This window comes from Lissotriton vulgaris, chromosome 1_1, assembly GCF_964263255.1.
Source record: "Lissotriton vulgaris chromosome 1_1, aLisVul1.2, whole genome shotgun sequence".
Lineage (NCBI taxonomy): Eukaryota > Metazoa > Chordata > Amphibia > Caudata > Salamandridae > Lissotriton > Lissotriton vulgaris.
In genome coordinates, this window is record NC_141685.1 from 476,023,041 (window position 1) to 476,037,407 (window position 14,367).

The following is a 14,367-nucleotide window of genomic DNA, read 5'->3' on the forward strand; positions in this document are numbered from 1 at the left end:
GTTTTTTAGGGTAACCCCTGTTGCACAATTTGGAAACTAGATTTTCAGCATGAAATTTGTAGTCCTCGTTCAAGGAGCAATTTCTACGAATTCTAATTCGAACTAAAAAACGAGTCCGAAATTCCATGAAAAGGGCCAGATGGACCCCGAGGGACAGTCTCCTCGAAAGGAAAAATAAACCCATTTCCAACAGGCAAGTGTGTGTAACTACCTACTGCCCAAACGCCAATAATCTTAAAAAAATCATCATTCAAAATTGGCATCTCGTAAAAAACTTGGACGCTAGCCTGCAAGTTCCCCCGCTGTTCGCCTTCAAAAAAGAGAACAGCGTGGCCAACCATGTAATAAGAGCAGGAATAAAAAAAGACAAACAGCCATCCTTGAGACAGATGATGGGATTGTCACCTATTACAGGCCATCACAAATGTGGGACGTGCCTTTGTTGCGAATTGACCATCGAAGGATCCCTGTTTCAACATCATGGGATCTCATGGAAACCTGATAGTTTCAGCAACTGCAGAACCAAGTATGTAGTCTACGGCATCATCTGTCCGTGTAGACTTCTTTATATTGGGAAGACCAATCAGGAAATCCGCACTCGAATCACTCAACACAAATCCAGGATAAAGAATGGGATTGAAACTGCTCCATTGGTTAACCACTGGAAACGTTGCAAACATCTGATGAGTGATATCAAATGGACTGTGATCTCTCGCGTTGAAAAGGATCCACGGGGAGGAGACATGGATCAAAAACTGTCAAAAAGAGAAGCCTATTTAATCGTTAAATTCGACACAGCAGTTAGAGGACTCAACGAGATATCAGAGATATACAAACTCTAAGAGGGACATTTCTTTTCTGCCTGTGCCAATCATTAAGATTTCTTTAGGGAACACAGAAGTCACCGTTTCCAAAAGACTTCACGCATGCGCAATTAAGCACTATATATAGAGAAGCCTTGCAAGCCGTACTACACTCCACGCATGTGCGAGAGACTAGTGCTGTTGGAGACGCCGGTGATTTTTCGAAACATCCATTGCTCTATACCGGTAAGCCAGAGCTTGACCAGCTCAACCTAAAGAATCTTGTTCATATACACCCTGAACGCTGACCTAAGAAGCCTTTACTTTTCTTCCCTGTTAGAGGCTGAAAACCAAGAGGTCTGACTCTTTCAATCCACGATCCTGTGCTTGGACGTGAACATTCACGATCCCCCGGTAAGAACCTTGACCCAGTGCCCGACTATAAGCACCACACCTCGTCTCTTTACCACACTAAATGGACGTCGTTCTTTTTCAGGCCATCCAGCTTCATCTAGCCGCCATTTTTTTCAACTTGAACTTACAACAACGTGGCTACCACATACATCTAAGGTAAATGTTTTTTCTGATGACGGCCACGAAAAGTCTTCTCTAAACACTTTTCCATACTTATGTAGTCTTCTTTGTCTTTCGTTGTCACACAGGTGTTATCCCTCTCTCGGATATTCTCCATAGTGGTAAGCAGAAGGAACCTTGGGTGGTCATGCAATCGAGTTTCTTGGTATTTTATAAAGTTTTTTCAGATGTATACAATAGAATTCTCTTCTTCTTTTTCTTTAGAGCTACCTGGCCCTGATGAGAATCCCTCCCAACCCATAGGGATTTGAAACGCGTAGGCCCCTTCATGCCCAGTGTCTGCTCCCTTTTTGGTTCCTCCCGTAGTGTGAACATACCGTCACATTACCGGTTATAAACTGTCGTATACATTGTTTTTTGATTTAGCATTTGATTCTGTTGTTCCATTTGATTTATACCTGTAAAAATCACTGTATAAATTGTATATATAACTGTACATATTGCAGCAGACCTAATACCCAACACGATGATATAGTCTTATCTGGTCGTGTTGTGTATTTGTATGTGTTTTGTGTATGAATGGCAAGGTATGATTGTGATATGACTGAATTTGGTATGCATGTTGGATTTTAACGCTTCACTGGTTTTTGTCCATAATTTCTCCTGTGTTTACAAAAAATGTTGTTTCTGTTCAACTGTATATGATTAATACAAATATACCCTTTTTCTTTGACCTAGACATTATAAATAAAAAAGCAATTTATAAACACACCCCAGCTTTGAAAAACCTTCTTTGTTCTGGTGGCCAAACCTTTCCAAATTACTATCAGTATAGGCACTGGTTCTTTGTTGATTATAGATTGTGGCTCAGCCTTGCTGATTACGAGCCAATCCCAGTTGTTTTCAGGTGCATCAGATACAACAGAACTCCCCAGGGTTGGATTTACTGTTAATAATGTAAGCATTTATGTCATGTTAGAAAGAAGTAAACAGTTCTAAACATGCATTGAAATATTTTCCAGGAAGGCAAATGGTACAGCGATTATTTATGCTGGTTTATTCACTTACGTGTATACAAAGACATTTGAATACATTTCTTATACACAGGGGGGCACATAAAAATAGCTGTACAATGTGCTGGTAAAATGCTCTGTTATTTACACACAACAATTAAGTGACACATGTAATAGCCTATCTTTCTGTCGTCTTGGGCAAGATTCGATATTAAAGGTGCGTGTTTTATATACATGAAAAAGTCGGCAGCAGAAACTCGCTTTGGTGATGCTCTGCCGATTACCCGAAGTAACGACATCTTATGTGGGGCCAAGGGGTAACATCCATTTGGTCTTCTCTGCAGTTATGCAGCTGGGAAATGTTATCCAAACCCGTCTAACATTGTAACAATACAATTAACTATTGAGGTCGTCTGTCCTGGCCCTCTATTTACACAAAGCAGTTTTCCACAGTTAAATTGAATAAATGAAATGAAATTTCTACTGTCTAAGGAAATGTCCCTAGTCCCTGAGAATTAAATCTTTAAAAAAAACTCTAGACTCAGAGGGTCAGATATACTAATCGTTTTTATGGTCATAAGTCCGATTCTGTTAACTGTGGCAAATGTATTTCTGCTTTGAGTAAATTGCTAAAAATCTGTACATTTTTGCCATCTTCTAAAATGAGTTTACAACTCCATACTGAATTGCTTTTTGGGAGGGGTATGTTAAGGGTGTCCCTTGCAAATAGTGATTTGGTATGACCGGTATCAATGGTTTTCGGTCATAATTCCTTTGAAATGTCACTGACCCCCACTCAAGTTAGGATGGTAATTGATTTGCAAATAAGAAGGGGTCCTCTATGTGAATGTTGAAAAAAAATTCAGCTAGAGTAGGCTATGGTCCACTGGGCCACTTTCAGCTCTTAGTGAAACTTTAAAATATGCATAATACAGTTGTGTTTCCTTAAAGGAAAATTGTGTGCATTTAGTTTCTAAAAAAAAAAAAGTTTTTCCTTATATACAGTCACAGACATAGTAGTCTTCTGACCCTTGATCCTTGCAAGTTACCATCCCTTTGATGGTGGCCAGTCAGTGGGAGTCTCATTGTGCGATGTGCCTCATCAGTGTCAGAGTGCAACCCACTTTATTTTGGAATTTTGGGACCCGGCCTATGGGAAAAACATAGGTTGGATCGCAAAATTCAACATTGGCTGCCAATTGCGGCTAGTGAATGCGCAACCAGTGTTATAGTACATCTGGCCCTAAAACCATTTTGGGTGGGTTATTCTAGTTTTTTTTTCTCCTTATTTGGATTAATGGTGTTTTTTGCTTCCTAATATTTTGGAATTTCTTTTTTAGCGTATGAATTGTTTTGTATTATGTAATTGCCTGAGCCAAAGTAACGCTGAGTGTGAATCTGAAATTGATATGTCTTAAAAGCTTCTTTTGCTAGGTACTATTTGTAGGATGTAGGCGCTCTAATCTCATATGAGGGCTTTTTGTTTTGACATTTAAACTGCTGGTGTACGAATTAAGCCAGCAGCACCATATACGGAACACAACATGTGCTGAGACCAAAAGAAGATAACATTTTAGTCTTCAGGAAGTTATTATTGAACCTAAATGACTTGTCTGTAGTGTTGTGGTTACTAGAAGCCTCTAGTCATATCAACCTCCTGTTGGGCTACACTGTTTAGTGCACCTTAACACTCCAGAAAGTACAGTTTGATCTATCAGAAACTCCCCTTCAGCTTACCAGTCAAAGGAAGAATGCCCCTGCCACCTTCCAGCGGCTGGTGATCAGGGCACTGTCTGGACTGAATACTTTTAGTGCAGTATATCTTGATAATACTGTGGTCTTTAGCTCTACCTGACAGGAACACCTGGCCCATCTCAGAGAAGTACTCCCCGCAATAGGCAGATCTATCAAGGCCAGCAAGTGCCAGGTAGGGCAGGGGTCTGTAGTGTTCACAAAGTTGGTGGAGGACATGCACAGCATCCCCAGCCTACGATCCAAACAGTCATGGCTCCAGAAACCCTGACTCAGGTTAGAGCTTTCCTGGATCTGACTGGGTATTCCAGGTTTATTCATCAAGGGGTATGGTATTGTAGCCTTCACTAACTTCAAAGAAGCAGCCAAAGAAGATCGTAGGGACAGAGGAGTATCAGAGGGCATTTAACACCCTGAAAGATGCACTGTGTACAGTTCCTGAAATCAAGGCTTCTGATTTCAGCAAGGAGTTTGTTTTTCCAAACGGATAGTTCAGAACATGCTATTGCGGCTGAATTATCGGAGATAAATAAATGATGAGGGGCAGAATCAACCAGGTGCTTTATCAGCAGGCGACAACTCCTGAGAGAGCAGCATTGGAGTGCCATAGAGAGGGAAGCCTTTGCTGTGATTTATTCACTGAAGAAGCTGAGACCCTACTTGTTTGAGACTCACTTTAAGGTTCAAACTGGCCACAGGTATCTTAGATGGCTCATGTAAATGAGAGGGAAACCCCCCAAAGTGTTGAAGTGGCCCAACTCCCTTCAGGGTATGGATTTTACAGGAGCCAACCGACCTGGGACAGCCCATGCTAATGAAGATGGCCTTTCCAGGTTCTTCCACTTAAATGTTGAGAACTGCTATGGGAATAGCGGAGTTGCTCCTCACCTTTCATCATGTAACAAAATTACTCTTTTAGCATTATCACACCCCTTTTTGTTTTGGACTGATGCTGCTGTTTATTTGGCTTTGCACTGAGTTTCAGCTAACTAGGCCCCAGTGCAGAAGCACTAACACCTAAAACATGTCGAAATTTCCTATACTCCTAAGTGGCACATTTAACTTACCCATAAGTCCCTAATATATAGTACAAAGTTTACCCAGGGCCCGTAAGATAAATAACACATGTGGGCTGCATCACAAAAGCAACAGTGCAAATCATGACTGCCAGCCTGCCACCAGGAACCTGTATGTGCAGGTTTAAACTGCAAATTCGACCTGCCAAAATAGCCCTGTTTGACAAGACAAAACCATCCTTTTAAGTGTTAGTAAGTCATCCTAAGTAAGCCTTAATGCCTAATATGGCAGGTGGTTGTTATTTAAAAGTAGGACATGTATAAATGTAATGTAAAACATACCCTTACAGTGGCAAGGCCCCAAAAGGTAGTTTTAATGTAGCAGGGTTAGCTGTTCGATAGGAAAGCATACAGAGTTAATATTAAACTTAAATTAGGTTATCTCTGCCTAGGAACCAGAATATTTTTGAATATTATACAAATCCAATTCATTTGTAAAGTCAGATTTTAACTACATATTTGATAAAAGTTACATTTAAAATGCTTTTTTTGCCTGCCTAAAGCCTCTAGAAGCATATTTGCATGATCTTCCAGCTGTCACTCAGGAGCTGAATAGCTCCTAGATGATTGATTAGGCGTGACCTAGCTCCCAGAGCTGAGACAAAGGCCTTGGTTGTGAGGAGGTTATCTGTTCCCTTGACAAGATGACTAATAGAGCACTGCCAAGGAACCTAATTATCTTGATCGAGGCCTACCTCTGGGGCCGCTCCTTGCCTTTGTCCCCCCAGCTAGTCAGGCACCGGACCCAGTGGGAGCAGAGCTGCATTAAAAAATGGATTTGAGAGACCAATGAGGAGGGATTGCTTATTTCCCTGGCCATACCTTTAGGGTGGGCACAGGAACTCTCACAAGAAAAGAAAGGTCTGCCATCTTGAGTTTAGGTAGAGCGGGTCACTGAGGGATTATTTGCAACAGGGCACACAGAAACTGCTGCAAAGGCGGGGAGGGAGTGTTTTCCTTATTGGATAGGGAGGGTCCAAGAGTCATCCCCACCCACGGGCTAATGCCAGGCAGCAATTTGGCTTCCTCTTCAGAACACTACTGGACCCGTGGAAGACAGAAGAAGGACTGCACCTGCTATTGAGATTCGTGGGGGAACCTTATTGGTTGGATCTACTCCTACTAGTACTCAGGGCATAGTAGTGACCGTCAAGAGTCAGTTGGCTGACTTCCTGTTAAGCTACAGGAATACAAAAGGTGCAAGAAGCCCAGTTTCTTGGAAGAGCCCAGCTGACCGGTTTCAACTGGTCCTCTCCGGACCCACATCGTCGCTGCTGTTGGAGTGAGTCTTGGCTCCCAAGTGCTTTTCCTGAGGTCCTAGTGTCAGTGTACTCCTCCTGCCTAAACCTAAATCCTGGACTTAGAAACTATTTGCATGGAAAACGGAAGGTGCATTTCCGGTGTTCCTAACTTTGCTGCAGCTCCCGCTATATTCTCTCCACAGCAGAAAGTCTGATTCAGCAGTCACCCGATTATGTCAAACCGTCTTCGGCTACAGTCTTGTCCCACTGAGGAAATCTGACTTCTAGAAAAGAGTGTAAGCCCAAAGGTAGAACGCTTCACAGGGTCCGGTGCTGAGCAGCATCCAATCACGTCGACAACTTCCTGGGAGCAAAATTTAGATTTTCCTTCTCTGAGTTTCCCATCTTCATTATCTCCTTTATCAAGACCTTGTCCTTTGTCAACCCGTTGTCGTCGATGAGCCTGTCTTCGGATTCAGCCTCCAGCCTTGCCCTGTTGAGAAGTCTACCTCTTGGAAATTTTCTAAGAGTAAAGGTAACTTTCAGACCGGGGCAGATCCGACCTGTGTTTTCGACTAGCTCTCCATTGTGGTGGCCCCTTGTTCCGGTCAAGTAGAAATAGTTCCTTGTGGATGGCACTATGTGCTTTTTGGCACTGTTATTATTCCAAACTTAAAAGATTCATATCTCCAGGTCCCCTTATTGAATTCTTGTCGTTTTGGTGTCATTTTGTTCATGAAAATATGTTCTATTTATATACATTGGAGTGGAATTTTTATGTTGTATTTTTAGCATTTTAATTGCTTTGGTACTTTTAAATGCTCAGAGGTATGGTATATATATTGCTTGACCCCAGGACATATTTTCTGGCGTCCAGTACAACAGGTTTTAATGTTTATTTTGTCCTTGGGACAAGTCAACCCCCTACAGCACAAAGCCTTTGGTTGCCAGTTTACAGTAACACACTATATATCAGGGAAGGGGATTGTCTTCTGATAAGATAATATTTGTGTCCCTGTGTTAATAATGCCATTGTAACTTTTATTTATGGTTCATTAGTACAATGCCTTTATTATTGGTGGGCACTCAGAGGAAATGTAAGCTCTGACTGCCCTACTGACAGTGATTCCAGTATAAAAATGTGTTCACATGTTTGTAAAGTTTTATGCTCCCAGAATGCTCTCTGATCAGACACAAATATTCGCAGGAGTTTGAAAGCAAGATTGATGATTCTTTGCTGTCAAAATAAACTATTTACAAACAAAAGCAACCTGGAAAAAAATGTTTTGCTAAACTACTGTGACCATTTCTTTGAAGCATCAGTTAGTGAATGTGTTGCATAATAGTATTTTTAATAAATATTTATAATGGAAAATCAGTGTAACCAGTTTCAAGAACATTATGGAAATATGAAAATAAACCCGCATTGGCAAAGACAAAAGGTCTGACATTGGTTGTCAGCCTTTTGTTTTTGTCAATGCGTGTCTTGTTATGACATGGTGTTTGTAAAACATTATTGTTGTTGTATGAGCTGCCGGGCCCTTGCCATTATAACAAACATTGGCAAAATAAAAAAACATTGAGACGACAGTTCCTGACATTGAACAAAACTTTGTGTGCTGATATGCTTCTTGGGAAAGAGCATATCACTGTCACAGTGAAGCCAGCTGATAGAGAAAGGGATACACTTTCAATAAAAACAAAAGATCGTGGTTAGCACCAGACCGGATCAGATGCCTAATTCTTAATAAAAGTCACAAAGGTGCATAAATGGTATATGCCCTTGCGTTAGCGTAGATTTACAGCTTTCATTAATTCACACACATTTACTGAAGTAGGCTTGGAAATCATGTTCCCAGTAAATATTTGTGGAGAATATTTGTGAACTCCATTTTAGCATGAGCAAATATGCAAGTGTAGATTTGCGCATGCGAAAATCTGTTGAGCGTTTACACGTTTTCTTTCCCTCCAACTACTTTTTTACCAACCCTGGAAGAAGTTTTACTTCTGCCCTTGTCAAGGAGTAAATGTCCAGCCTTTCTCAGTATTGATCGAAGATTATAGAAGAGCTGGTGAAAACCACTAAAACATGCAAGGTAGTAGGTTTGTATAGACTCAATATGACATTCCAACCCTGTAACTATTGCTTACCGCTACCTCCAATCCACGTATACAGATCTGCGGAAAGGTGGCAAAATAAGGGCATTGATGGTATTCAGACTTTACTATAGTGTGAGCCCTGGCATAATCAGAGAAGCTATTATCAGAGCTCTTATGTAATGAAATTGTTGCCATGAGTTGTCACTGACTACATGACACCAAAGGGACAAGTGGATTTTGTTACAGGACAAGTAGATTTAAGAAGCAACCTGTCCCATGGACAAGTAGATATTTTATTAAGTTCCACACCTCTGATGCTTTACCCATTTTCTCAAGTTTCTGTCTAATTGTGCCATAGCTACTAGGGATTGAGCTCAGATTTAAACTACTGGACCTAACCAGAATAGTTACGTTATTACTTACGGGAGACTTCCATCCACCCCCAACTAATAATCCACTTTCTCAAATTACCTATGGCTTTCTTTCATAGCAAAAGCAATAAAGTGGCTGGAGGCATTCAAAAAAGTGTATTTATTTTAGAGTGGTACTGTACATCTTCTATGGCTACTGTTTTTACATGGAAGGCCAGTAGTACATTTGTCGGCATTCAAAGTGGGGAATTTAGATTCAGATACTTGCTATTAAGGAGTGTGTTTATAAAGTTGTGATCTGCATTACTTAGTTGATGAATCAAAGGTTCAAGTGGGACGACAAAGACTGGTAAACTACAAATGGGGAAAACTAAACAAAAAGCTCTTTAAAAAATATTTAAACCTTGCCACAGCCATGTACAAAGTATATGGATTTTTGTTTCCCAGTTGAATATGGTTCCTCTGTAAAAGAAATATAGTGATATCTGGAAATGTTGTCCTTAATCTGTTGGCAATGTAGTCCCAAAAGTAATAAAAGACAGCGTTCATTTTGCTTTGTGTGCACCTTGTTGCTCTGCTACTTTTCATCAACTGTGGCATCAGGATTCAGGGTAAATTTTATAGGGAGAAAATACCAATGAGGGTAAGCGATGTCACACCTTCTCTTTTACTGGCTGGGGAGCTGGTACCCCAAGATTTAGTGATGTACTTTTCTCTTCATTTTAAAGTTATTATAACTCCTATGGGCTTGCTAATTCATGAAATTATTGCGTATTCAAAATATATGGTCTTTAGAGTACAATAAAATAATTTGGTTCTATTGTACCTTGTCTACTAAGCTCATGCAACCTTTTATGGTCTGTATAGAAAGCATTGCAAATATTGCTGGTGTAAGCTGCCCATTGTGCCTCTTCATGGGCTGTGGGACCTAAATATTGGAATTGGAATCTTCTGACATAAATGTTGTGTCCTAAATACCATGTACAAAAATACCTCTCCATTTGATTTAATATTTGAAAATGTACACTCCATGGCACTTTATTTTTGTAAACAATATTTAGGACATGGTATTTGTCAGATATTTTTGTGTATGATAACATGCATTGATATTTGCACTCTGGCTGTCCTATATATGTGCTAACAAGCTACTTCCCAATAAATCTTAGCAAGTAAATGACTCCTTTCTGTCCTCTGACAGGTATTCAGAATTATATGAGACGGTCCTCAAAGGAGGAGGAGAACATGCGATTGCGCGTCACACACAGAGAAACAAAAAGCTGCTTGTTCGTGAGCGCTTGCGGATGATTCTGGATGACGACGAGCCTTTTCTTGAGCTGTCTCCTTTGGCTGGTCTAAGCTTACCGTATGGTGATATACCTTCGGCGGGATGTGTCACTGGTGAGTGTTTACTCGTTTTTTTTTCTAGTGTTTTACTACCTAATGTACACACGAGTCTCATTGAAAAATGTGTTCCAGCTTAAAATGTTTTTTTATTTTGTAAGTTTATGCTGCTTTTTTTTGCGCTTTTTTTTTACAGTGTAAAGATATGTTTTGCATTGTTTCTTTATTTCTTTATTTAATTTCTTGTATAGCGCGAGAATCGACCCCAGTCGGGGTATCTCCGCGCTTTGCTCGCCAGGATGGTGAGAGGTGGACTTTGCAGATGAGCTAGGGTTTTGGTAGTTGAACTAAGGCTAGTTATTCCTGTAGGAACAGGTTGGTTTTAAGGATTTTTCTAAAGGATAGATGGTTGGAGATTTGTCTGAGGCTGAAGGGAAGGTTATTCCACAGGGTCGGCCCCACAAGGGAGAGAGCGCGTCCGCCTTGTCTGGTCTTTTTAATGAGAGGGGGTTTTAATAGCAGTTGATTGCTTGAACGCAGAGAACGATCTGGTTTGTAAAGTTGTAACTTTTGGGTCAAATAACTGGGGCCATTTCCAAACAGACACTTATGGACGGTACAACAGATTTTAAATTTGACACGTTGCCGTATTGGGAGCCAATGAAGTTCTCTCAGTAAGGGCCTGGAAGGGGTTCTTGTGGGAGCGTTCAGAATCAATCTTGCCGCTGTATTCTGGACCACCTGTAGCCGATTTATGGCATCTTCGTTAGCTAATATCAGGAGCCCGTTACAATAGTCTAATTGACTTATCACCAGGGCCTGTACAAGGGTCTTTCTGTAGGTGTCAGGCAAGAGAGGAAAAACTCGCCTCAGCAGGCCAATGGTGCGGAAGCAAGCTCCAGCGATCACATTTGCGTGCTCCTTTAAGGTTAGATTTTGGTCTAGCTTCACACCCAGATTTTTAACAGTCAGTTTTGGGGAGGGCACTGGTCCTAGGTCCAGAGGCCACCAGTCGGGGGACCAGAGTATAGTAGCTTTCCCAAAGAGCATTACCTCCGTCTTCCCGACATTACATTGGAGGCAGTTGGAAGCCATCCAATTAGAAACAGCCCTCATACCTTCAGCAAAGTTTTCCCTAACAATAGAGTTAAGGGAGTGGAAGGGGTAGAGAAGTTGGGTGTCATCGGCGTAGGACACCGGTGTGAATCCATACTTCCTCACAATTTCAGCAAGGGGGGCCACGTACACATTGAACAACGTGGGGCTTAGGCATGAGCCCTGTGTCACCCCCTTCGTGAGCGCCCTTGAGATGGAACAGTAGGGCCCCAAGCTGACAGATTGTGGGCCAGCAAGGAGTCACCTTCATGCCTTTGTGCGTATTTCATCAGTGCCAAAGCTGCCATAACTGTTCTGGCAAGTTGAATGCCTGTCCTGGACATATGCCAGGCTGTGACATTGGCATTGATGCATACTTTCACAAAGCCACTACTGCCTTGTCAGCCAAATCTGTACAGAGAACCATTTTGCCTGCTTGGTCTTGCAAGACTTTCTGGTCTTGTTAAGACCCACAACCTTTTAATGATACTGCTATGGTATCCGTTTTAAAGGTGAGGAATCTGTAGGTAGAAGTATGCATCAGAAGAACAAGTTTGGTTTCTGATAGATACTCTGATCTAATCACAGATTCCTCACTACTCTTCCCTCCTCCCAGTTCCCTGGAGAGGATAACTGCAGAATGTAATAAGGTCCAAAGTTAGATTTTGGCACTCTGTAACCCACAGTTTGTTTACATTTATTTACACTCAAGGGCACGGAAGGAGAGCAATTAATAAACTGAAGTCAACATGTAGCGGTGGTGCCTATATGAAACCCCACACAGTCACTTCGGGGTATCAGATCGCCATAGAGCCACACTTTGCCTCGTTTTGCCGTGCAGGAGTCTTTGCTGGGTGAATTTTCCGGATTCACTCCGGAACCTGTGATTAGAATATCCACCAGCAAGAGCATTACCAAAGGTATGTAACTAGTTCTTCAGTACTGCAACCCAAAGAAATGATATCAAAGTAAAGTTGCAGAAAAGGCTTTCGCTGGCAGGATGTAGGCACAAGGAATCAATTGAGAGGTACCAGGTGCAGAACTGTCTATAAAAGCTTGTTTATGAATGAATGAATACTTCTAGAGCGCAACTGCTGCTTCAGAAGAAGCGTCCTAGCGCTTGTGTGAGTCAGGTAAGATCAGAAGGTTACGGCTCGCCAAACAGGACCGTTTTTAACTGTGCATTAAACAATCTTTTACTGGAAATGGTACGAAGGAAGGGTGGGAGAACATTGCAGAGAGCGGGAGACAGATCTCCAAAAGACCTTCCTCCTAATCTGACATTGCAGAATCTGGGTATACACATAAGGTTGTGGCTGGAAGAGCGAAGAGCCCTTAAGTGAGAATAGTGTTTACGCTTGTCTTGGATGAATGTGGTGGAGTTCTCTATCAGTGATCATAACCTTCTTGAATCCTAGATTTGATCGGTAGCCGGTGTAGTTCTTTAAGTCCCAATCTTACAGACTGATGCTTGGGGATATTCAGAATGAGCTTAGCTGCAGCATTTTATACTTGCTGCAGTCGAGACAGAAGGTTCTGGAGAAATACCAAGATCGAGTATTTTAGCATAATCCAACCTGGAAGTGATAAGTGCATGCATGTACAATCCCTTTGCAAGTGTCAAGGGGCAGGTAATTTAGTAGCTTTCTCAAGTATTTTAATAAAACAAACAAGGTGGCTGTAGTGTCCTTGACGTGGAGTTTGAAGGAAAGGGAAGTGTCCATCATAACTCCTATATTCCTGGCAGCCTTGGGGGGAGGGGGAAGGCTCTAAGTTATAAGGCCTGAGGTACAGTGTGTCAAGTGGGGAGGATGACCCAAACATAAAATTTCTTTTTTTTGGAATTGAGTTGTAAGCTTGTTATTCAGTCACTGCGTGATGGATGCAAGACAGCCCTGAAAGTTCCCAATTACATTGTCATTGAGCTGATGAAAAGTTAGCATAATTTGTGTATCGTCTGCATACAAGATTATGTGAATACCCCAACTTTGAGTAACTAAGGCTAATGGTGCCGGATAGATGCTGAAAATAGTTGGGCTTAGTGATGAACCCTGAGGAACACCGCAGCAAAAGCCCTAGACACTAAGGTAAAGGTAGAGAGGAAGACCACCTGTTGCCTGTATGCTTAGTAGGCATGAAGCCATTTCAGAGCGAGGCCTGTGAATATTGCCTGCTTTAACCTTTGTCTTGTGTGACACAGTGTCTAAGGCTGTGGAGTCATCAAATAGGATGACCACCGCCTTCTGCCCTGCTTCGAGGTTACGTCTGATGTATTCGGTGACTCCAAGAAGTGCTAGTTCCGTGCTGAAATCGCCACAGAAGCCTGACTGGGTAGGATGTAGAATTTCTTTCTTTTCTACATGTATTCCACATATCTTTTTCACCAAAACATACGGTAGAGCATAGGAGAGTTTCCTCTTCTGGTCCTCAAAACTCTTGTATTGTGTACCTCAAAAGATCAAGGGACAACTTAGTGGGATCAGCTTGTGCCCTTGGACTTCAGCTCTAAAACAAACATTGAGAATGATAGAATAGCATGCATAACAGGACTGGCTTCCTTTTTATAGGAGCATACCTCGCCTAAATGTTAAATATTAAATGTACCGGCATTTATAGAGCGCACAGCTACTTCCCTGAGGTAGTGTCCCGGCGCTGTACGTATACCGCTTAGGAACCCTTCCTGGTTTTCCCTGTGAGTGTCCACTCCTGGGCACCCCCTGGGTGAAACCAGGCATCCCAGCGCTTTTGGGGCCGTTGTGGAGATTAAGCAAGCTATTGCCCAGAGTTGCAGCGTGAGACCCATGATTAGAATAGGCACCATGGCGAGAATTATCAGGTCCGAGGAAATTGAGCCCAAGACCCGCCGAGGCGGGTATTGAACCCTGGCCCCGGGCCAGACCTCTACATCAGGGTCTGCCACTCTAACCATTTGAGCCACACTTCTCCACAAAGGCCTCCCGGTCCGTCCTCACTTTTTGCTCCTCGCCTATTTTTTAGGAATTAATCTCTCCTTTTTCTTACTAACTACATCCCAGTGAGTG

General features: G+C 42.0%; 1 protein-coding gene across 1 annotated transcript in view; it reads left to right on the forward strand.

Annotated features, from left to right (window-relative positions):
• The window catches only part of LOC147747372 (methylcrotonoyl-CoA carboxylase beta chain, mitochondrial-like), a 299,929-nt gene that overhangs the window by 45,120 nt on the left and 240,442 nt on the right, over window positions 1–14,367 (forward strand). The window contains exon 2 of the mRNA XM_086953849.1: window positions 10,089–10,288. Coding sequence (XP_086809975.1) covers window positions 10,089–10,288 — 200 coding nt within the window. The remainder of the gene's footprint in view (window positions 1–10,088; window positions 10,289–14,367) is intronic.